At 32.5% G+C, this 23,281-nt stretch overlaps 2 protein-coding genes across 7 annotated transcripts in view; both read right to left on the minus strand.

Moving 5' to 3' along the window:
- Nucleotides 1–1,737: 1,737 nt before the first annotated feature.
- LOC126747998 (uncharacterized) lies at nucleotides 1,738–21,540 on the minus strand. 3 transcript variants are annotated; one of them, XM_050456997.1, is made up of 8 exons: nucleotides 21,339–21,540; nucleotides 17,447–17,625; nucleotides 11,994–12,113; nucleotides 11,666–11,933; nucleotides 7,319–7,433; nucleotides 7,214–7,267; nucleotides 6,982–7,115; nucleotides 1,738–2,056 (listed from the first exon to the last, which is right to left on the minus strand). In XM_050456997.1, exons 1-8 carry the CDS (start codon nucleotides 21,538–21,540, stop codon nucleotides 1,839–1,841), a joined length of 1,290 nt encoding a protein of 429 aa, XP_050312954.1. In that variant the 3' UTR covers nucleotides 1,738–1,838. The 3 variants fall into 3 exon arrangements, with proteins under 3 accessions (XP_050312954.1, XP_050312955.1, XP_050312956.1); XM_050456998.1 differs by lacking the exon at nucleotides 21,339–21,540 and adding an exon at nucleotides 20,936–21,069; XM_050456999.1 differs by lacking the exon at nucleotides 21,339–21,540 and adding an exon at nucleotides 21,018–21,037.
- The window catches only part of LOC126747994 (disintegrin and metalloproteinase domain-containing protein 10), an 86,529-nt gene continuing 84,765 nt past the window's right edge, over nucleotides 21,518–23,281 (minus strand). For all 4 annotated transcript variants that reach the window (XM_050456993.1, XM_050456991.1, XM_050456989.1 and 1 more), the window contains exon 15: nucleotides 21,518–21,564. The gene's annotated coding sequence lies outside the window, so the exon portion shown is untranslated. The remainder of the gene's footprint in view (nucleotides 21,565–23,281) is intronic.

A 23,281-nucleotide genomic window follows, 5' to 3' on the forward strand; every position in this document is an offset into this window, starting at 1 on the left:
TATACCCAAATTTCCCAAAAATGTCTCCCTCAAAAAATCCAAAGGGGTACCCCTAGGAAAATGTGCGTTATTTCGGTTTTTATTTTTTTTTTGGAAAACTAATAGATGGAGAAAAAAATTGTTAGAACAAAAATTGTTTGGAATATAAATACGCATTAGATGCAGTAGAAAAATAATTTTTAGGTCCAATAGTTTTTCGGAAAATTGGGAAAAACGCCAAAACAGTTTTTCCTCATTTTCTGGAAAACTATTGGGAATATTGAAAATTTTCTTTTTGCATTGGATTCCTTGTCAAAAATACAACAAATCATATAGAATAAGTTTTTGTCGTGAAACTCAAAATAAAGAAGTTATTGAGGATTTTTGAGACATTGGCAAATTTTTGAATGAAAATTAGGAAAATTTTTTTTTGGAAAACTTGCAATTTTTTTTTTTGCAAATGGATAAATCGTTCAAAAAACTCCAAAAAAGCCTAATAAGACTTTTTTTAAAAATCCACCAGAAAAAAGTTATACCCAAATTTCCCAAAAATGTCTTCCTCAAAAAATCCAAAGGGATACCCCTAGCAAAATGTTCGTAACTTCGGTTTTTATTTTTTTTTGGAAAACTAATGGATCGAGAAAAAAATTGTTAAAACAAAAATTGTCGGGAATATAAATGCGCATCAGATGCAGTAGAAAAATAATTTTTAGGTCCAATAGTTTTTCGGAAAATTGGGAAAAACGCCAAAACAGCTTTTTTTCATTTTCTGGAAAACTCTTGGGGATATTCAAAATTTTCTTTCAGCATTGGATTCCTTGTCAAAAATACAACAAATTATATAGAATAACTTTTTGTCGTAAAACTCAAAATAAAGAAGTTATTTAGGATTTTTGAAACATTGGCAAATTTTGGGATGAAAATTAAAAAAAAAAATTTTTTTTAGAAATTTTGAAATTTTTAATTTGTTTTTTGCAATCGTTCAAAAAACTCCAAAAAAGCCTAATAAGACTTTTTTTAAAAATGTACCAGACAAAAGTTATACCCTAATTTCGCAAAAATGTCTTCCTCAAAAAATTCAAAGGGGTACCCATGGGAAAGTGGTCATAATTTTGGTTTTTATTTTTTTTCTGGAAAACTATTTGATGAATAAAAATATTGTTAAAACAAAAGTTATTTGGAATTTCAATGCGCATCAGATGCAGTAGAAAAATAATTTTTAGGTCCAATAGTTTTTTGGAAAATTAAGAAAAACCTCGAAACAGTTTTTCCTCATTTTCTCGAAAACTATTGGGAATATTGAAAATTTTCTTTCAGCATTGGATTCCTTGTCAAAAATACAACAAATTATATAGAATAACTTTTTGTCGTAAAACTTAAAATAAAGAATTTATTTAGGATTTTTGAAAAATTGGAAAAATTTTTGATAGAATTTCTGCTTTGTTTTTATAGCTGTTAAGCCATGATTCCATGTTTTGTACTTTAATCATCTTCAACCCATTTTCCTTTTAGACGCACTTTCAAGGTTCTGAGACGTTACATCTGAACTTCAAGATAGTGCCTGATGCTTTTCTAACCAGTAGTAGCTGCATTTTTCCCCCAAAACGAGTTGTTCGCTCCTGTTGCTGATTATTTATTTACTTATTCATTAAGACCTGTATAATGTTACAGCATAACGAAAGCCTGTTCTATGCACTACTCTCTTCTCAGTTCTCGCTAAAATCGCACAAGCTTTTGATAAGATTCAGACAAAGTATTTAATGTGTCTTTTTATTAAGGTGCATTAACAATTAAAAACTTCAGAAAATAACTATCAGAAATAAAGTTTAAGCTTTTTTTTTAAATATAAACAGTATAAGTTAAAATGATTGTATAGGCTTAAAAAGTCCCGTATAACCGGTCAATCGGGCCCTTAAAGCTGGCAGTAGTAAGGCACATACGGTCACATCCGGTAACAAATTGGCGCACTCGCACATCAGTATGTACATTTTGTCCCCTTTTGGTGTCAGCGATTTGTGAAGCGATATCTTACGTAGACCCGCTTTTTGCGGTAGATATCTGTAGATCATCCTGGCACCTAAAAAGATCATTCATTGAAATTCTGTTTGAAGAAATAAGTAAACGATTCATTGTTGGCATTTGATGTGAAAAGTAATAGAAAAAGAACCTACATGTTAATCCCACTGCTGAAAGTACCAATCAGCTCCACATAAACCGTAGAAAACAAACCCATTAACTTACTGACTTAATTTATTCATCAGTACATCTGATCAAAGGCTTTTTGAAAGTCAGTATAAATTACATCCAACCAACTGTTTTTACGTTAATATAAGAAAGAAATAAGAGAAGACATTTAAGCATAGAGTCGCAAAAGTTGCATTTGTTTTTTTTTTTGGCTTATTCTAGAACCTTAGTGGCTCTCTTTGTCTAGTTCATAAAAATAGATGGTAAGTGATATATTTCTCATTTTAACGCCTGGACTATTACCAGATTTGGCAACCTCTTCATTTGTCTTATTCTAGTAGGTCAATATAGTGGTTCTTATTGAGGAAAATCAGTTAAAATTACTTCACTAAATTTAGATTTATGTCATAAACGCCTGTACTATAAGGTATATTTTATTTAGCGTATTACTCTAATATACAGGTGTTCAAAAACTGCAAAGCACCATAGATTTACGTCATAACAGCCTGGACTATAATGCCTTTATTATATGCCCTCTCGCTTTAAAACACTTGCAGAGAGTGAGAAGCCTATTGCAGGTTTTAGTCCAGGTGCATTAATAAATTGGCGGTTCTATTAATGAACGTTTTCAATTAACAAATACTAATCTAACTTAATAAAATTGTTACCTTCAAGCTGTTGAATGCATTCATATTTATGCCATGACAGCCTGGACTATAATGCCTTTATTATATGCCCTCTCGCTTTAAAACACATGCAGAGAGTGAGAAGCCTATTGCAGGTTTTAGTCCAAGTGCAGTAATAAATTTGCGGTTTTATTAATGAACGTTCTCAATTAACAAATACTGATGTATTTTAATAAAATTGTAACTTTCAAGCCTTTAAATACATTTAGATTTATGCCATAACAGCCTGGACTAAAATGCCTTTATTATATGCCCTCTTACTCTAAAACACATGCAGAGAGTGAGAAACCTAGCACAGGTCTTAGTCCAAGTGCACTAATAAATTCGCGATTTTATTAACGAACGTTTTCAATTAATAAATGATAATCTACTTTATTGAAATTGTAACACTCAGGCTGTCTGTTGAATACATTCAGATTTATGTCATAACAGCCTGGACTAAAATGCCTTTATTATATGCCCTCTCACTCTAAAACACATGCAGAGAGTGAGAAACTTAGTACAGGTTTTAGTCCAAGTGCACTAATAAATTTGCGGTTTTATTAATGAACGTTTTCAATTAACAAATACTGATGCATTTTAATAAAATTGTAACTTGCAAGCCTTTGAACACATTCAGATTTTTGTCATAACAGCCTGGACTAAAATGCCTTTATTATATGCCCTCTCGCTTTAAAACACATGCAGAGAGTGAGAAACCTAGCACAGGTTTTAGTCCAAGTGCACTAATAAATTCGCGATTTTATTAACGAACGTTTTCGATTAATAAATATTAATCTACTTTAATGAAATTGTAACTCCCAGGCTGTTGAATACATACAGATATATGCCATAACAGCCTGGACTAAAATGCCTTTATTATATGCCCTCTCACTCTAAAACACATGCAGAGAGTGAGAAACCTAGCACAGGTCTTAGTCCAAGTGCACTAATAAATTCGCGATTTTATTAACGAACGTTTTAAATTAATAAATAATAATCTACTTTAATGAAATTGTAACTCTCAAGCTGTTGAATAAATTCAGATTTATGTCATAACAGTTTGGACTATAATGCCTTTATTATATGCCCTCTCGCTTTAAAACACATGCAGAGAGTGAGAAACCTAGCACAGGTTTTAGTCCAAGTGCACTAATAAATTCGCGATTTTATTAACGAACGTTTTCGATTAATAAATATTAATCTACTTTAATGAAATTGTAACTCCCAGGCTGTTGAATACATACAGATATATGCCATAACAGCCTGGACTAAAATGCCTTTATTATATGCCCTCTCACTCTAAAACACATGCAGAGAGTGAGAAACCTAGCACAGGTCTTAGTCCAAGTGCACTAATAAATTCGCGATTTTATTAACGAACGTTTTAAATTAATAAATAATAATCTACTTTAATGAAATTGTAACTCTCAAGCTGTTGAATAAATTCAGATTTATGTCATAACAGTTTGGACTATAATGCCTTTATTATATGCCCTCTCGCTTTAAAACACATGCAGAGAGTGAGAAGCCTATTGCAGGTTTTAGTCCAGGTGCAGTAATAAATTTGCGGTTCTATTAATGAACGTTTTTAATTAACAAATACTAATCTACTTTAATAAAATTGTAACCTTTAAGCTGTTGAATGCATTCATATTTATGCCATAACAGCCTGGACTATAATGCCTTTATTATATGCCCTCTCGCTTTAAAACACATGCAGAGAGTGAGAAGCCTATTGCAGGTTTTAGTCCAGGTGCATTAATAAATTTGCGGTTCTATTAATGGACGTTTTCAATTAACAAATACTAATCTAATTTAATAAAATTGTTACCTTCAAGCTGTTGAATGCATTCATATTTATGGCATAACAGCCTGGACTATAATCCCTTTATTATATGCTCTCTCACTCTAAAACACATGCAGAGAGTGAGAAACCTAGCACAGGTTTTAGTCCAGGTGCAGTAATAAATTTGCGGTTCTATTAATGAACGTTTTCAATTAACAAATACTAATCTAACTTAATAAAATTGTAACCTTTAAGCTGTTGAATGCATTCATATTTATGCCATAACAGCCTGGACTATAATGCCTTTATTATATGCCCTCTCGCTTTAAAACACTTGCAGAGAGTGAGAGGCCTATTGCAGGTTTTAGTCCAGGTGCGGTAATAAATTTGCGGTTCTATTAATGAACGTTTTCAATTAACAAATACTAATCTACTTTAATAAAATTGTAACCTTTAAGCTGTTGAATGCATTCATATTTATGCCATTACAGCCTGGACTATAATGCCTTTATTATATGCCCTCTCACTCTAAAACACTTGCAGAGAGTGAGAAGCCTGTTGCAGGTTTTAGTCCAGGTGCAGTAATAAATTTGCGGTTTTATAAATGAACGTTTTCAATTAACAAATACTAATTTACTTTAATAAAATTGTTACCTTTAAGCTGTTGAATGCATTCATATTTATGTCATAACAGCCTGGACTATAATGCCTTTATTATATGCTTTCTCGCTCTAAAACACATGCAGAGAGTGAGAGGCCTATTGCAGGTTTTAGTCCAGGTGCAGTAATAAATTTCCGGTTTTATTAACGAACGTTTTAAATTAATAAATAATAATCTACTTTAATGAAATTGTAACTCTCAGACTATTGAATGCATTCAGATTTTTGCCATAACAGCCTGGACTAAAATGCCTTTATTATATTCCCTCTCACTCTAAAACACATGCAGAGAGTGAGAAACCTAGCACAGGATTTAGTCCAAGTGCATTAATAAATTTGTGAACGTTTTCACGTAATAAATAATTATCTACTTTAATGAAATTGTAACCCTCAGGCTGTTAAATACATTCAGACTTATGCCATAACAGCCTGGACTATAATGCCTAATCTATGTACCCTCTCACTTTAATTCGCATGTAATGGAGTGAAAAAACCTAACTAACTACACTATTATACTATAACTAGCCACAGTAATAATAACTCCAGAAGTCTCGCAACAAGAAGCAAATATTTCACTCCCCTTGAAAAAAAAATACTCCTGGAAAAAGAGGAATTATACAAAGAATTATAGTAAATTACTCTTTAAATGAAATTTTGAAAAAAAAAGTAAAGAGCCATTAAAAGAAAATAAATAATAAAACAATATGAAAATTAAATAAGAAAATCGGGATACGTGACAACTTCTTAATAAAATATTGAATAAAATTGGGAAAGAAAGCTCGTAAAGGAACGCTTTTGATGTTACAAGATTACTGTAAGTTACTGTAAAACACTCTAAGAAATTTAATTTAAATGTAAAGAGGTTGGAGGCGCATAAGTCAGGATAAGTCAGGATAAGGCGCATAAGTCAGAAGGGGGTAACGGAGGATAGTTTCAAAGAGTCACATAGTCAACATTTTTTCCTTTATAAAATCGATTTTTATTCACATGTGCTTTAATAAATTATGCCATAACAGCCTGGACTATAATGCATTTACTACCTGCCCTCTCATTTTAAAACGCATGAATAGAGTGAGAAACGTAGCACAGGTTTTAGTCCAGATGCATCAATTAATTTTATTAAATGAATTAATCACTTTAATAAAATTGTTACGTCAAGCTGTTGAATACAGACAGATTTATGCCATAACAGCCTTCACTATTTGCCCTCTCACTTTGACCCACATGTAATAGAGTGAGAAATGCGACACAGGGGTGCGTTCATAAATTTGTGCTTTATAAATCGATTGGTTTATAAATATCACCAGAGAGAGAGAGAGGACAAATTCGTAATACATAATAATAATTGATATAAAATAAGCAACAGGGAATCCACCAGGACCCCAATGCAATCTCAAGATAGAGCGGGCAGCGACATCTAGGGACACACGTGAATAGTTAGCATTTAGCCTCCTGGCGGCCAGTTCAAAGCTGAATATTGGCGCGTAATTTAAAATCAAACTGAGTTATAGCGAATAAATAAAATGTAACTGGACATTTCTGGACTTTAGTCATTGCGTTTGTTTGTTTCTTAATGATTGTTGTAGTCTAATGAAGCGTCTAAATGAATAGAGAAGTATAAACCTTTCGGTTCTTCTATATTGTCATCTTTTACACTTACGCGGATATTTGTTTTATTAAATAATGTATTGTATTCTATAGTACCTGTCCAATAAAGCCAATTTCTTTCGAAAATTTCCCGATCGTCACCCTCGAACACTTTGTAAACGGATATGATGTATCCCGTGTTTGGATTATGACACTTCGATAAAGGCACCCCTATCTCGAAAATCGGTGGTCTAAAAAACAGAAAGCGAAACAGAATATTTGAATTAAAATAAATCAACTGAGATGGGGTGATACAAAACAGTAATAATTAAAGAGTTTTAAAACGTACCTACATATAGCAGCCACTTCACTATATAAATCTAAGGTGTGAGCTGCTGTGTACCTAAAATTGAATATAAAATCAAATAGAATCAAGTGTTCCCTTAGCACTTACCTAGTAGCCCTTGGATCGAACTTAGTTAAACTGGCAGTGCGTAAATTATTATAAAACATTACGGGGTTGGTTTGTGCGGTATTAATGACGTAGTAGCTAATAAAGGGAAACTCCGCTAAAAATAAAATGACATTTGAATCGTAATATCTCAGCTTCTAGGCTAAAAGTCAAACTTTAGGGAATCCAACATTTTAAGAATCACAAGATTTGGAGCACTAGAAGCTGAGATTCTCACTAGTGTACAAGAAATAAATGATTAGTACAGGCTCTTCTGTAATAAAACCCCAATATTTCAGCTTCTATTTTAAGGATTTGAATGAGGTTTTCCATTATAGGTCAAGAATCCTTCAAGCAACGTCACATATAATAATCACACAATTTTGACCACTAGAGGCTTAGATATTTACTACTGTACAAGAAGTAAATGGTACTGTTTAATACAGGCTCTTCTGTAATAAAAACCTCAATATCTCGGCTTTTATTACAATAATTTTACTATGGTTTTCTATTATAGGTAAGAAAGCTTCAAAAAACTTTAGGTTTCAAGAATTGCACGATTCGGAACACTAGAAGCTGAGATATTCATTAGTATGTAAGAAGTAACTGATTTTGTTCAGTAGCTCAATTTCTCAGCTTCTAATGTACGGATTTTAAGGGGGTTTTAAATTATAAATAAAAAAGGCCTCAAGAAACTTCACGTATCAAGAATAATACGATTTTGATCAATAGAAGCTGAGATATTCATCAGTGTATAAGAAATAAATGATTCTGTTTAGTACAGGCACTTCCGTAATAAAAACCTTAATATCTCAGCTTCAATATCAAGGATTTTAATGAGGTTTTCTATTATAGGTAAGAAAGCTTTAAAAAACTTTAGGTTTTAAGAATCACACGATTCGGAACACTAGAAGTTGAGATATTCACTAGTGTGCAAGAAGTTAATGATTTTGTTCAGTAAATTAATGAAAAGCTCAATATCTCAGCTTCTGTTGTAAGGATTTTAATCGGGTTTTGAATTATAGGTCAAAAAACCTTCAAGGAACTTCACGTATTAAGAATCGCACGATTTTGAGCACCAGAAACTAAGATATTAATTAATTTACAGAATGTGATAATTCTGTTTAACACAGACTCTTTTTTTTTTCTAAAAACTCCAATATCTCAGCTTCCAGTAGAGATCTTTTAATGGAGTATTCAACTATAGTTAAAGAGATCTTCAGAAAATCTCATATTTTAAGAATCATAAGAGTTGAAGCACTAGAAGTTGAGATTTTTACTAGTGTACAAGAAATAAATGATTATTACGGGCTCTTCTATAATGAAACCTCGATATCTCAGCTTCTATATCAAAGATTTTAATGAGGTTTCCAATTATAGTTAAAAAAGCCTTCAAGAAACCTCATATAGCAAGAATCACACAATTTTGACCACTAGAAGCTTAGATATTTACTACTGTATAAAAAGTAAATGATTTTGCTTCGTACAGGCTCTCCTGTAATAAAAACCTTAATACCTCAGCTTCTATTTCACGGATTTTATTAAAGTTTTCTATTATAAGTAAGAAAGCTTCAAAGAACTTTCGATTTTAAGAATTGCACGATTCGGAACACTAGAAGCTGAGATATTCACTAGTGTGCAAGAAATAAATGATTTTATTCAGTAAATTAATGAAAAGCTCAATATCTCAGCTTCTGTTTTAAGGATTTGAGTGGGGTTTTGAATCGTAGGTAAAAAAACATTCAAGGAACTTTACGGATCAAGAATCACACGATTTTGAGCACCAGAAACTAAGATATTAATTAATTTACAGAATGTGATAATTCTGTTTAACACAGGCTCTTTTTTTTTCTAAAATCTCAAATATCTCAGTTTCCAGCAGAGATATTTCAATAGGGTCTTCAATTATAATTGAAAAAACCTTCAGGAATTCTCATGTTTTAAGAATCACAAGAATTGAAACACTAGAAGCTGAGATTCTCACTAGTATACAAGAAATAAATGATTAGTACAGGCTCTTTTATAATAAAACCTCAATATTTCAGCTTCTATTTTAAGGATTTTAATGAGGTTTTCGATTATAGTTAAAGAAGCCTTCAGGGAACTTCACATAGCAAAAGTCGCACAATTTTGTACACTAGAACTTTAGATATTTACTACTGTACAAGAAGTAAATGGTACCGTTTAGTACAGGCTCTTCTGTAATAAAAACTCTCAATATATCAGCTCCTGTTGTAAGGATTTTAATGGGGTTTTGAATTATAGGTAAAAAAACCTTCAAAGGAACTTACATATTAAGAATTACACGATTTTGAGCGTCAGAAATTGATATATCAATTAATTTACAGAATATGATAATTCTGTTTAACACAGACTCTTTTTTTTCCTAAAATCTCCAATATGTCAGCTTCCAATAGAGATATTTTAATAGGGTCTTCAATTATAGTTGAAAAAACCTTCAGGAATTCTCATGTTTTAAGAATCACAAGAATTGAAACACTAGAAGCTGAGATTCTCACTAGTATACAAGAAATAAATGATTAGTACAGGCTCTTTTATAATAAAACCTCAATATTTCAGCTTCTATTTTAAGGATTTTAATGAGGTTTTCGATTATAGTTAAAGAAGCCTTCAGGGAACTTCACATAGCAAAAATCGCACAATTTTGTACACTAGAACTTTAGATATTTAGTACTGTACAAGAAGTAAATGGTACCGTTTAGTACAGGATCTTCTGTAATAAAAACCTCAATATCTCAGCTCCTGTTGTAAGGATTTTAATCGGGTTTTGAATTATAGGTAAAAAAACCTTCAAAGGAACTTACATATTAAGAATTACACGATTTTGAGCGTCAGAAATTGATATATCAATTAATTTACAGAATATGATAATTCTGTTTAACACAGACTCTTTTTTTTCCCAAAATCTCAAATATCTCAGCTTCCAGTAGAGATATTTCAATAGGGTCTTCAATTATAGTTGAAAAAACCTTCAGGAATTCTCATGTTTTAAGAATCACAAGAATTGAAACACTAGAAGCTGAGATTCTCACTAGTGTATAAGAAATAAATGATTAGTACAGGCTCTTCTGTAATAAAACCTCAATATTTCAGCTTCTATTTCAAGGATTTTAATGAGGTTTTCAATTATAGGTAAAAAAACCTTCAAGGAACTTACATATTAATAATTACACGATTTTGAGCGTCAGAAATTGAGATATCAATTAATTTACAGAATATGATAATTCTGTTTAACACAGACTCTTTTTTTTCCCAAAATCTTAAATATCTCAGCTTCCAGTAGAGATATTTTAATAGGGTCTTCAATTATAGTTGAAAAAACCTTCAGAAATTCTCATGTTTTAAAAATCCCAAGGTTTGAAGCACTAGAAGCTGAGATTCTCACTAGTGTACAAGAAATAAATGATTAATACAGGTCTTCTGTAATAAAACCTCAATATCTCAGCTTCTAATTCAAGGATTTTAATGAGGCTTTCTCTTATAGGTAAAGAAGCCTTCAAGGAACCTTACAAAGCAAGAATCACACAATTTTGACGACTAGAAGCTTAGATATTTACTATTGTATAAGAAGTATATGATTCTGTTCACTACAGGCTTTTCTGTGGTAAGATGTCAATATCTCATCTTTTATTTCAAGGATTTTAATGAAGTTTTCAATAGTAGTTAAAAAAATCTTCAGAAAAATTTTGATTTTAACTTAACAAGATTTGAAGCATTAGAAGCTGATATATTCGCTAGTGTACAAGAAGTAAATGATTTTGTCTAGTATAGGCTCTCTTGTAATGTAAACCTCAATATGTCAGCTTCTATATCAAGCATTTTAATGAAGTTTTCAATTAAAGGTAAGTTAGCCTTCGGAGAACGTCACATTTCGACTATTAGATACTAAGATGTCCACTAGTGTACAAAAGCGGTTGGTTGTCAATATCTCATCTTTGAGAGATCGGATCAGTTTGATAGTTTATACACTGACATGTAAAAGGCTCTCGATAGGGTTAGTTATGAACTACTAATTAGTAAATATCAAATATTTTATGTATCGAAGCCTACTACTATCTCTAAAATTAGGGTGTTGGGTCCTAATTAACTTCTGGATCCCATCTTAATGATACAGTTAATAAAGCGATGCGTATGCTTGAAATAGTTCAGAGTTATTGACTTGTTGCTTTAAAATTTATTTATTAATGTAAGTATTTTATCAGGGTCCTATACAGGGCTGGTCAAATAGGGTTTGGCGTGCGAAAATTTTAATACCAAGTCACAAAGTAAAAAGAGAACGATAGCACTTTTCCTACTATCAAAAGAGGATAGGTAGTAAGTAGTTCTTACCATTTCTTTCCATATTAACAAGCAACATCCCGGTTACCGCCGTTTTAGCCATTGCCACCTCATTAACGAGTTCTCCGGCGGTAACTTTTTGTTTAAAAAGCGGCTGTATCAGCGGCGTTTCTAATATGGGATCAATTGGTTCCAGTTGGCTCATAAGGTGACATAAGACACATAATTTCGGATCAGGTACTTCCATCACTTGTAACGTGCTGTTTTGCGGTTTTCGCTCCATCGAATTTCCTCCGTGATGAGACGGAGGTGGACGCTTCTAAACGGAAATTTTAATGCATCAATAAAGCGAGATTGGTGAAGGAAAAGAGGGACTCACTGGCATAGGTACTCCCGCGGGAAGAAATCTATCTAAACTGTGTATGGGAATTATAAAACAGTCTTTTTCAACACCCGATAGCGACTTCGCTAGGTCCGTGTTACCGTTGTTAAAGCTCACCTGAAAAAAAAACAAAAACAAGGATCAGAAATGAACCCAACATAGTGAACTTACCAATTCGGTCTATGGTAGGTTCACTAGGTTCGCAGATGTTAGCGCAATATTGTGTCAAGCTCTTGACCTAGATTCTGCAAGTGATTTTGTTTAGTATAGGCTCTCCTTTAATGGAAGCCTTAATATCTCAGCTTCTATGTCAAGTATTTTAATAGGGTTTTCAATTATAGGCAAATAAGCCTTTAGGGAATACTTCATTTCAAGATCACATAATTTGAAGCATTGGAAGCTGAGATATTTAGTAGTGTACAAGAAGCAAATAGTTTTTTTTAGTAAAGGCTCTCCTGTAATGTAAGCCTTAATATCTCAGCCTCTATTTTAAGCATTTTATTGGGGTTTTCAACTATAGATAAATAGGCCTTCAGAGAACAATATTGTGTCAAGCTCTAGACCCAGGTTCTTTTCTTAAGAGGATTTCCAGAAGGTTGAATCCTTTGGATTTTGATTGAACACTATAATACTAATGATGCAATTTACGATCTATTACGTCACTAGTAAACCAAGGTTTTGGGCTGCAATTGTTTAAGATTTAGCAAAGGCGTTTGACTGTGTTGATTTCTCAGACTTGTTTGAGGTAACATAAAGTAAACTGTCTCATTCTGTGCATATTTCAGTCTTTGAATCAACTTTCTATCTATAGTAGCAAAAAAGTTATCCAATTTTTTAAAAATTATACAATTCATGAACCTGGCAAAAAACACAAATTTGACTTTTTCTCCAAAACCGTTGATTTCTCAGACTTTTTTGTAGTAACATAAAACGTACTGCCTCACTCTGAGCACACTTTAGTTTTTGAATCAACTGTCTATCTATAATAGCAAAAAAGTTATTCAATTTTTTGAAAATTATGCAATTCAAGAAAATGGCAAACAACACAAATTTGACTTTTTCTCCAAAACCGTTGATTTCTCAGAGTTTTTTGTAGTAACATAAAACGTACTGTCTTCCTCTGTGCATATTTCAGTCTTTGAATCAACTTTTTATCTGTAGTAGCAAAAAAGTTATTCAATTTTTTGAAAATTATGCAATTCAAGAAAATGGCAAACAACACAAATTTGACTTTTTCTCCAAAACCGTTGATTTCTCAGAGTTTTTTGTAGTAACATAAAACGTACTGTCTCACTCTGTGCATATTTCAGTCTTTGAATCAACTTTTTATCTGTAGTAGCAAAAAAGTTATTCAATTTTTTGAAAATTATGCAATTCAAGAAAATGGCAAACAACACAAATTTGACTTTTTCTCCAAAACCGTTGATTTCTCAGAGTTTTTTGTAGTAACATAAAACGTACTGTCTCACTCTGTGCATATTTCAGTCTTTGAATCAACTTTTTATCTGTAGTAGCAAAAAAGTTATCCAATTTTTTGGAAATTATACAATTCATGAACCTGGCAAAAAACACAAATTTCACTTTTTCTCAAAAACCGTTGATTTCTCATACTTTTTTGTAGTAACATAAAACGTACTGTCTCACTCTGTGCATATTTCAGTCTTTGAATCAACTTTTTATCTGTAGTAGCAAAAAAGTTATTCAATTTTTTGAAAATTATGCAATTCAAGAAAATGGCAAACAACACAAATTTGACTTTTTCTCCAAAACCGTTGATTTCTCAGAGTTTTTTGTAGTAACATAAAACGTACTGTCTCACTCTGTGCATATTTCAGTCTTTGAATCAACTTTTTATCTGTAGTAGCAAAAAAGTTATTCAATTTTTTGAAAATTATGCAATTCAAGAAAATGGCAAACAACACAAATTTGACTTTTTCTCCAAAACCGTTGATTTCTCAGACTTTTTTGTAGTAACATAAAACGTACTGTCTCACTCTGAGCACACTTTAGTTTTTGAATCAACTGTCTATCTATAATAGCAAAAAAGTTATTCAATTTTTTGAAAATTATGCAATTCAAGAAAATGGCAAACAACACAAATTTGACTTTTTCTCCAAAACCGTTGATTTCTCAGAGTTTTTTGTAGTAACATAAAACGTACTGTCTTCCTCTGTGCATATTTCAGTCTTTGAATCAACTTTTTATCTGTAGTAGCAAAAAAGTTATCCAATTTTTTGGAAATTATACAGTTCATGAACCTGGCAAAAAACACAAATTTCACTTTTTCTCAAAAACCGTTGATTTCTCATACTTTTTTGTAGTAACATAAAACGTACTGTCTCACTCTGTGCATATTTCAGTCTTTGAATCAACTTTTTATCTGTAGTAGCAAAAAAGTTATTCAATTTTTTGAAAATTATGCAATTCAAGAAAATGGCAAACAACACAAATTTGACTTTTTCTCCAAAACCGTTGATTTCTCAGAGTTTTTTGTAGTAACATAAAACGTACTGTCTCACTCTGTGCATATTTCAGTCTTTGAATCAACTTTTTATCTGTAGTAGCAAAAAAGTTATTCAATTTTTTGAAAATTATGCAATTCAAGAAAATGGCAAACAACACAAATTTGACTTTTTCTCCAAAACCGTTGATTTCTCAGAGTTTTTTGTAGTAACATAAAACGTACTGTCTCACTCTGTGCATATTTCAGTCTTTGAATCAACTTTTTATCTGTAGTAGCAAAAAAGTTATCCAATTTTTTGGAAATTATACAATTCATGAACCTGGCAAAAAACACAAATTTCACTTTTTCTCAAAAACCGTTGATTTCTCATACTTTTTTGTAGTAACATAAAACGTACTGTCTCACTCTGTGCATATTTCAGTCTTTGAATCAACTTTTTATCTGTAGTAGCAAAAAAGTTATTCAATTTTTTGAAAATTATGCAATTCAAGAAAATGGCAAACAACACAAATTTGACTTTTTCTCCAAAACCGTTGATTTCTCAGAGTTTTTTGTAGTAACATAAAACGTACTGTCTCACTCTGTGCATATTTCAGTCTTTGAATCAACTTTTATTCAAACTTTTGGAAATTATGCAATCTCCTGATCTCCTCCAGACCTCCAGATCTGCTGTGCAAGCTTGATCATCATGGATATGAATGGGGTGCAACACAGATCATGATGCGACTCAGCAAAGCAAAGTTGGTGTCCTTTAGGAGTACCCCAGCTGATATTTGTATTAATAATTTATTTAGATGGGATCAAATGAAAATGGTGAACTCCTTGCAGTCAATTAGAACTACGGATAAATGTCAAGCATTTTGATAGGCTTTTAAATTATAGGTAAACAAGCCTTCAAGGAACTTTACATTTCAAGAATCGCCTGATTTTGATTACTAGAAGCTGAGATATCCACTGGTACAGAAGAAGTAAATGAGTTTGTCTCATAGAGACTCTCCTGCAATAAAAACTTCTATATCTCAGCTTCTATGTCAAGGATTTTAATGGGGTTTTTCATTAGAGATAAAGAAGCTTTTAAAGAAACTCATATTTTAATAATCACACGATTTTGGCTACTAGAAGCTAAGATATTTAATAGTGTACAAGAAGTAAATGATTTATTTTAGTATAGGCTCTTCTATAATATAAACCTTAATAATTTAGCATCTGTTAAGCATTTTAATAGGGATCAATATTGTCTGAACAAGTTCTGAACCCAGGTTCTCTTCTTAAGGTCATCTGAGAGGATTTCCAGAAGATTGAATCCGTCGAATTTTGATTGAACATTATAGTGCTAATGATCAAATTTACCATCTATTACATCACTAGTGTGCCCTGGTTTCGGTTACATTTGTTTGAGAACTACAACGAATAAATAGGAAGATAACGTGGTCCAACTCTAGAGATCAACAGTCCACTGTAGACTCCATCGTAATCAATAAAAACATCCAGCCAACATGGATCTTGGATGTACCACCGCCTGCCTATTCTGGTACTATGTATGATGATGAGATCAGGAGTGCAACGAATCCGTAAAAAGACCATCTTCGACAATGACTTGTACAAATCACGGTAAAAGGATTGAATAGCAAATAGCGCAATATTCTTGAGAATCCGTAGACTACTGGAGAACAAGCGAATCTATAGATCATACCCAATAACTACATTATAGACAAAACAGTGATCAAAACAACATCCAACTCAAATGGTCAAATATGGAGGCGATGAGCTGATGATAGAACTATCACACCTTTACAGTATGAGTATGTCAACAGGAATGGAAATCTAGCAGTACAATCCCTATCTACAAGAACTGCTCACAGCAATAAAACAGTATAGCAATAAAGGCGACTTAACCACAAAGTGCAGATATCGATAGTTATCAGAATTGAGTACGATGTTATCGCTAAATATATGTTTATTCAACGATTTTTTAATAAATTTTAGATTTTTTAAGGTATAATTTATTAAATTTATTTATTAATTTATATATTAAATTATATCACATTTGAATAAACAATGTTATTAAATTAAACATTGCATATATATTATCTGCAGAAACATTGTTTTTCATCAAAATAACCCTTCCTTGAAATTACCCTTACTTACCTTTGAAAAATCACTGTTTTTCGTTCATGATATTCAATCTAATAGAAAATAATCGCCTGAGAGAAAAATGCTTTTTAAGAAAATTATAGGTGAACATTTATTGAACTATCGTGTGTTACTCTGGCTGTTTATATACTTCTATTTAGAAAAACAAGGAAAAAGAAGGGAATGCCAAGATCCTTAGGAAGACTCCTGTACTTCATCGTCACAGGACATCGGATTAAAAGTTGAAAAAAAACACGTCATAGTCCTATCAATGAAAAGGAATTTAACGAAAACACGGTTTCACAACATGTTTTAGGACAGTGACTTTGTGTCTCTTGGAGAATAATGGATGAGATTTTTGTAGTAGACGAATTTCCTTAGACCAAGAACTAAGTTGTCCTCTGACTCTTTTGCATTAGGATCGGTTAGGTTCAGGGAAATGGCCCACAAATTGATAAATTGGTGTTGGTGTATCGCGAGGGCAGAAGATTCACTAAAGAAATGGGGGTATTATGTTTTCCATATATCAAAGAGACTGGATGATGAAAAGACATGGGAATTTCGAGATGTTACCACTAATAGAATATGCAACCAAACAATGAACCCTAGAAGCAAACTCAAATGTGACAACCTCACTCCTGACCATTGGACCATTTGACTCAAGCCAAAGTTCTTCCATAGTTGTATACACTTGAGACTGGTTCGTGGCCAATTGGCTTTGGTTCATAGACAAGAGTAGTAGAAGCAAATTGATGTTATACAGCAATGAAGCTCCATTTGATGTTGACTTCTTTGGTGTACTTTTATGTGTGTTTGGTGTACAATGGTAATGGAGGAAGTAGAGGAGGCCTACCTGTCGTGACGGAGTGACTCGTTCCGTGTTTTGATTAGAAGGCCATTTGAGGTTCACCGATGGGGTCCTATTGATTAAGGGTTTAGGCAGGTCCGATTCGCTCATGGCAGGGGATATGGTCGTGGCGGCAGGAGGAGGCTCTCCGACACCCGCGCCAGTCATTGGACCGCACCTCGGCTCTGGAAAGACCAAATGTTACCGTTAGCAATCGTGTGATATCGTAACGTAAGTCGGGTAAAGGTAAACCTAATGCAACCCAACCTATGAAATAATTTGTAAATGATTTTTCAAGTCTCTAGATTATCTTTGCCGATGGTGACCAATGATTTCAGGAGAACACTTACAGTCACAGCAAGGAGGTACATAAAGTCTGGAAAATGTACACTATCAGAATTTACAATAAAATAATCTATTATAGTCTTTAAATGAAGTCTCTATTTTTAATGAAAAAAGTTATCCACCATTCATGGCAAAAACACATATTTGAGTTTTTCTCTAAAACCGTTCACTTTTCAGACTTTTTTGAAGGAACATAAAATGTACTGCCCGACTCTGTGCATATTTCAGTCTTTGAATTAACTTTCTATCTGTAATAGCAAAAAAGTTATCCAATTTTTTGGAAATTATGCAATTCAAGAAAATGGCAAAAAACACATATTTGACTTTTTCTCCAAAACCGTTGATTTCTCAGGCTTTTTTTAGGGCACATAAAATGTACTGCCCGACTCTGTGTATATTTTAGTTTTTAAATCAACTTTCTATCTGTACTAGCAAAAAAGTTACCCAAACTTTTGAAAATTAGGCAACTCACGAAACTGGCAAAAAACACATATTTGACTTTTTCTCCAAAACAGTTGGTTTCTCAGGATTTTTTGTAGTAACATAAAACATACTCTTTCACTCTGTGCATATTTCAGTCTTTGAATCAACTTTCTATATATAATAGCAAAAAAGTTATCCAAATTTTTGGAAATTATGCAACTCACGAAACTGGCAAAAAACACATATTTGACTTTTTCTCCAAAACAGTTGGTTTCTCAGGATTTTTTGTAGTAACATAAAACATACTCTTTCACTCTGTGCATATTTCAGTCTTTGAATCAACTTTCTATATATAATAGCAAAAAAGTTATCCAAATTTTTGGAAATTATGCAATTCATGAAAATGGCAAAAAACACAAATTTGACTTTTTCTCCAAAACCGTTGATTTCTCAGGATTTTTTTAAGAAACATAAAATGTGCTGTCTCACTCTGTGCATATTTCAGTCTTTGAATCAACTTTCTATCTGTAATAGCAAAAAAGTTATCCAAATTTTTGGAAATTATGCAATTCATGAAAATGGCAAAAAACACAAATTTGACTTTTTCTCCATAACCGTTGATTTCTCAGGATTTTTTTAAGGAACATAAAATGTACTGCCCGACTCTGCGCATATTTCAGTATTTGAATCAACTTTCTATCTGTAATAGCAAAAAAGTTATCCAAATTTTTGGAAATTATGCAATTCATGAAAATGGCAAAAAACACAAATTTGACTTTTTCTCCAAAACCGTTGATTTCTCAGGATTTTTTTAAGGAACATAAAATGTGCTGTCTCACTCTGTGCATATTTCAGTCTTTGAATCAACTTTCTATCTGTAATAGCAAAAAAGTTATCCAAATTTTTGGAAATTATGCAATTCATGAAAATGGCAAAAAACACAAATTTGACTTTTTCTCCATAACCGTTGATTTCTCAGGATTTTTTTAAGAAACATAAAATGTGCTGTCCCCCTCTGTGCATATTTTAGTCTTTGAATCAACTTTCTATTTGTAATAGCAAAAAAGTATTCCAAATTTTTGGAAATTATGCAATTCATGAAAATGGCAAAAAACACATATTTGACTTTTTCTCCAAAACCGTTGATTTCTTAGGCGTTTTTGAAGGAACATAAAATATGCTGTCTCACTCTGTGCACATTTCAGTCTTTGAATCAACTTTCTATCTGTACTAGCAAAGAAGTTACCCAAACTTTTGAAAATTAGGCAACTCACGAAAATGGCAAAAAACACATATTTGACTTTTTATCCAAAACAGTTGGTTTCTCAGATTTTTTTGTAGTAACATAAAACATACTGTCTCACTCTGTCCATATTTTAGTCTTTGAATCAACTTTCTATCTATACTAGCAAAGAAGTTATCCAAACTTTTGAAAATAATGCAATTCAAGAAAATGGCAAAAAACACAAATTTGACTTTTTCTCCAAAAACCGTTGATTTTTGAGAGATTTTTCAATAATTACGCAAAAAACTTAGTATGTAACTTGTTGTCCCTCTATGTCATAACGTGATTTCGAGTATCCCAATTAATTTGCTTACCAATTAAGTCTTTTAACCATTCCATCAGTTTAAGGGTGTAGGGGTATTTTGTTTTTTTCTACATTGATTTCTATACCCCATCTTCTATATTCTTCACATACTCGATTCTTTTTATCTTTTATTAAGTCGATTTCTTCGGTCCACCAAGGTTTTCTGCTTTATCTTTGTTTTTAAGAAATACTCTTTAAAAATTTGATGAATTTCTTGGATTTTTTGTAAAAATTACACCAATGTCCGTTCACAGCAACTAACATACTTGTTGCAATACTTATATTAAAGAATATAATGTACTTCTTTTAAAGAATCTTCTTTGGTCTAAATATATCCAGACCAAATTGACATATCCAGTTCTGGAACAGCACCATGGATATTTACTTATAAGTCATTTACATCTTGTTCAAACCACGGTTTAGTATTTCGTGTTTCGTATAGACGTTTGATATTAATTAATTGAGACGATTTATATTAACGATACAGTAACAGAAAATTGTAAAATTGACTTGTTTGCTGATGACACGATGCGCTATATTATAAAGAAGGACTTACTGTACCCAATAGCCTAAACCAATTCAAGCAGTTCCTTAGTATTGTTAACTTATTTTCTGTAATTAAAATTTTCTTTGCTTTGCACATTATTTATTTTGCATGCTTAACATTTGTATAATGAAATAAGAAGTTCTTATATAGCTCTGTTACTAAATAAACGCTTTATTATTAAAACATAAACAAGATGTATGAAGACGTTTAATATACGAGATTTAAAAAAAGCGCTTGGACTAAGACGGCGGTTTGTTTGATCTAGATCAAAGGAGGTGCCGAAATTAATTATCTGTAACGGGGGATTATTTTGTTTTTGAGGTCTTACACTGTCTTGGTTTTCATTTACTTTTGCTTATTGATTGGTCTAAAGTGCGTTTATATACTTAACACCTTTTTTATTTTATAGTAACAGTAATTGTATGTCTGACTAAATTCAATGATTTTGAACTAAAACTGCAATAAAATAAATCGACACCATATATACAAAAAACAAAGCAGTGTGGCACTGAACATTCGGACGCAATATCCGGAGATTACACACGCGTGAAAAGCGGGAATGAAAAACACATTTTATTATTAGATACCTACTAGAATTTAAAATGTAAACGTATATATATGTGAAAACAAAAGGCGAACGAACTACCGTTAAAAATGTTAGTCGTTACTGTACCGTATCAACGGACGACGTTACGCCGATAGATGTATTACCTACAAGAGCAACAACTGCGAAATATACGCAAGTAGAAAATAGACAAAATTATTTTCTAAAAATATTTACTGGTACAATTTTAAATAGCGTCCGAACAAGTTGTAGTATATCGATAGATCTGCACGGTCACAGGGAAATTATTAAAAAACATCGAAGGATATTTCTGTGGATCATGCCAAGATGTTTTCGAGGCTTGGATCTAACATATAAGCACTTTTTTTTTAATTACTTTTAATACGTTTTAACGTCAGAACTTAAATAAATAGATGGGCTGTAACTTACCATCCGAATCGTCTTGCACGTAGTTACTTTTGGGAATCCGTAAGAACACGTGGGTCTTCAAGTGGTGCTCATCCACGTAACTGTAATTTTGGTCCTTCAAGCATCGCTTATTCGTGTGTCTTCCTGGTGTCCCTCTGACACCCTTTGAGGTGCTGATTCCTGTTTTTTGTTCCCTGAAGTTCTTTCTGAACATAAGGTTCATTTTGCTTAAGGTTTCTGATTGTACCTAAAAGAATAACATTTAAACAAGCAGATGCATGACACTCGATGCACAAAATTAACTAGAAACATGAATTTACGCGTTATTTCGATTTAAAAGTCCCGCCAATATGCAGACTTCAACTGGCCTCCTGGCGGCGATGTTCCACTAACTGTCCATGTGTCTCCAGAGATGTCGTCACTCGCGATGATTCTCAAATCATGTAGAACAATTGGTGTATTCGTGGAGGTTATAGTATAAACGTCTTTTTAGAATGAATGATGACTGTTTAATTAAAGTCATTATTTTAAGAGTTCAAAGATGGTGGGACTATCAATTAAGTGAATTGGAAAGAGGTCATGTAGAAAGGGAGCAGAGAAAAATATTTCCGCTATTACTCTTTATTGGAGAAAATCAGGTCAGCAAGAGAAGAGATGACTGGCAATAATAGAGCAAGAAGAGAGTTTCTGCTTTCTCACTTTCTTTTTTCCGTCCTTCAGTTAAAGGTCTTCCAGAGTCAAAGCACTACAAACTTGTAGTGCCTGAAACGTGGGAGTAATTGACATTCTATAAATATTTTGTGTCTCACAGGCACTCCTGGAATAAGAATGCTTATATCTTGACTCTTAGTGCATCGATTTTGGTTATGTCTTCAAAGAAACTAAAGGGGTCTTCAGACTAATCAATAAATCAATAATTTCTGAATTTTGACTTCTAGAACCCAAGATATTCACTTGCCAATAAGAGACAAATTATTTTGTTCCTTACAGGCACTTCTGGAACAAGAATTCCATTATCTTGACTTTTTGTGAATGGATTTAAGTCATTTTTTCAAAAAAGACTAAAGAAGTCTTTAGAATAGTCCATAGATTAATAATTTTTAAATTTCGACTGCTAGGACTCAAGATATTCACTTTCCAATCAGAGACAAATTATTTTTTCCTTACAGGCACTCCTGGAACAAGAATTGCATTATCTTGACTTTTTGTGAATGGATTTTGGTGATTTCTTTAAAAAAGACTAAAGGGGTCTTCAGACTAGTCCGTAAATCAATAATTTCTAAAATTTGACTACTAGAACCCAAGATATTCACTTGCCAATAAGAGACAAATAATTTTGTTCCTTACAGGCACTCCTGGAACAAAAACTCCATTATCTTGACTTTTTGTAAATGGATTTTAGTCATTTTTTCAAAAAACACTAAAGGAGTCCTCAGACTACTCCATAAATCAATAATTTTTAAATTTCGATTACTAGAACCCAAGATATTCACTTGCCAATCAGAGTCAAGTCTTTTGTTCGTCACAGACACCCCTAAAACAAAAAAATCGGTTGTTTTTCCGACTATGTAAATTACATTAAAATCTATGAGTCCTAAGTCTGAACAACTGGGAGGCCATTAAACAATATATTTTTTTAAATCCTTTTAGGGTAAACGACGTCTCGGTGACGCAAGCGACATCTCTCGAGACACGTGGAAAGTTGCCGAACGTTCCCGAACACTGATAGGTAAGCCGCCCTCGCCGCTAGGGGCCAGTTCTGGTCTAAATATTGGCGCGAGTTTTAAATTAAATTAAATAAATAAATGTTACCAGTAGTCATAAGTCACTGTATTTAATGTGCACGTCTCTAGATCAGTGCCTCGAGTTTTTGCTTTACATCTAAACCAATTGACAGTAAAAGCTAATAAGCCAATGGCTTTCACGTTATAATATTGTATAACTGTACTCACCTGGCAAATAAA

Source organism: Anthonomus grandis, chromosome 20 (genome assembly GCF_022605725.1).
Source record: "Anthonomus grandis grandis chromosome 20, icAntGran1.3, whole genome shotgun sequence".
NCBI classification, from domain to species: Eukaryota; Metazoa; Arthropoda; class Insecta; order Coleoptera; family Curculionidae; genus Anthonomus; species Anthonomus grandis.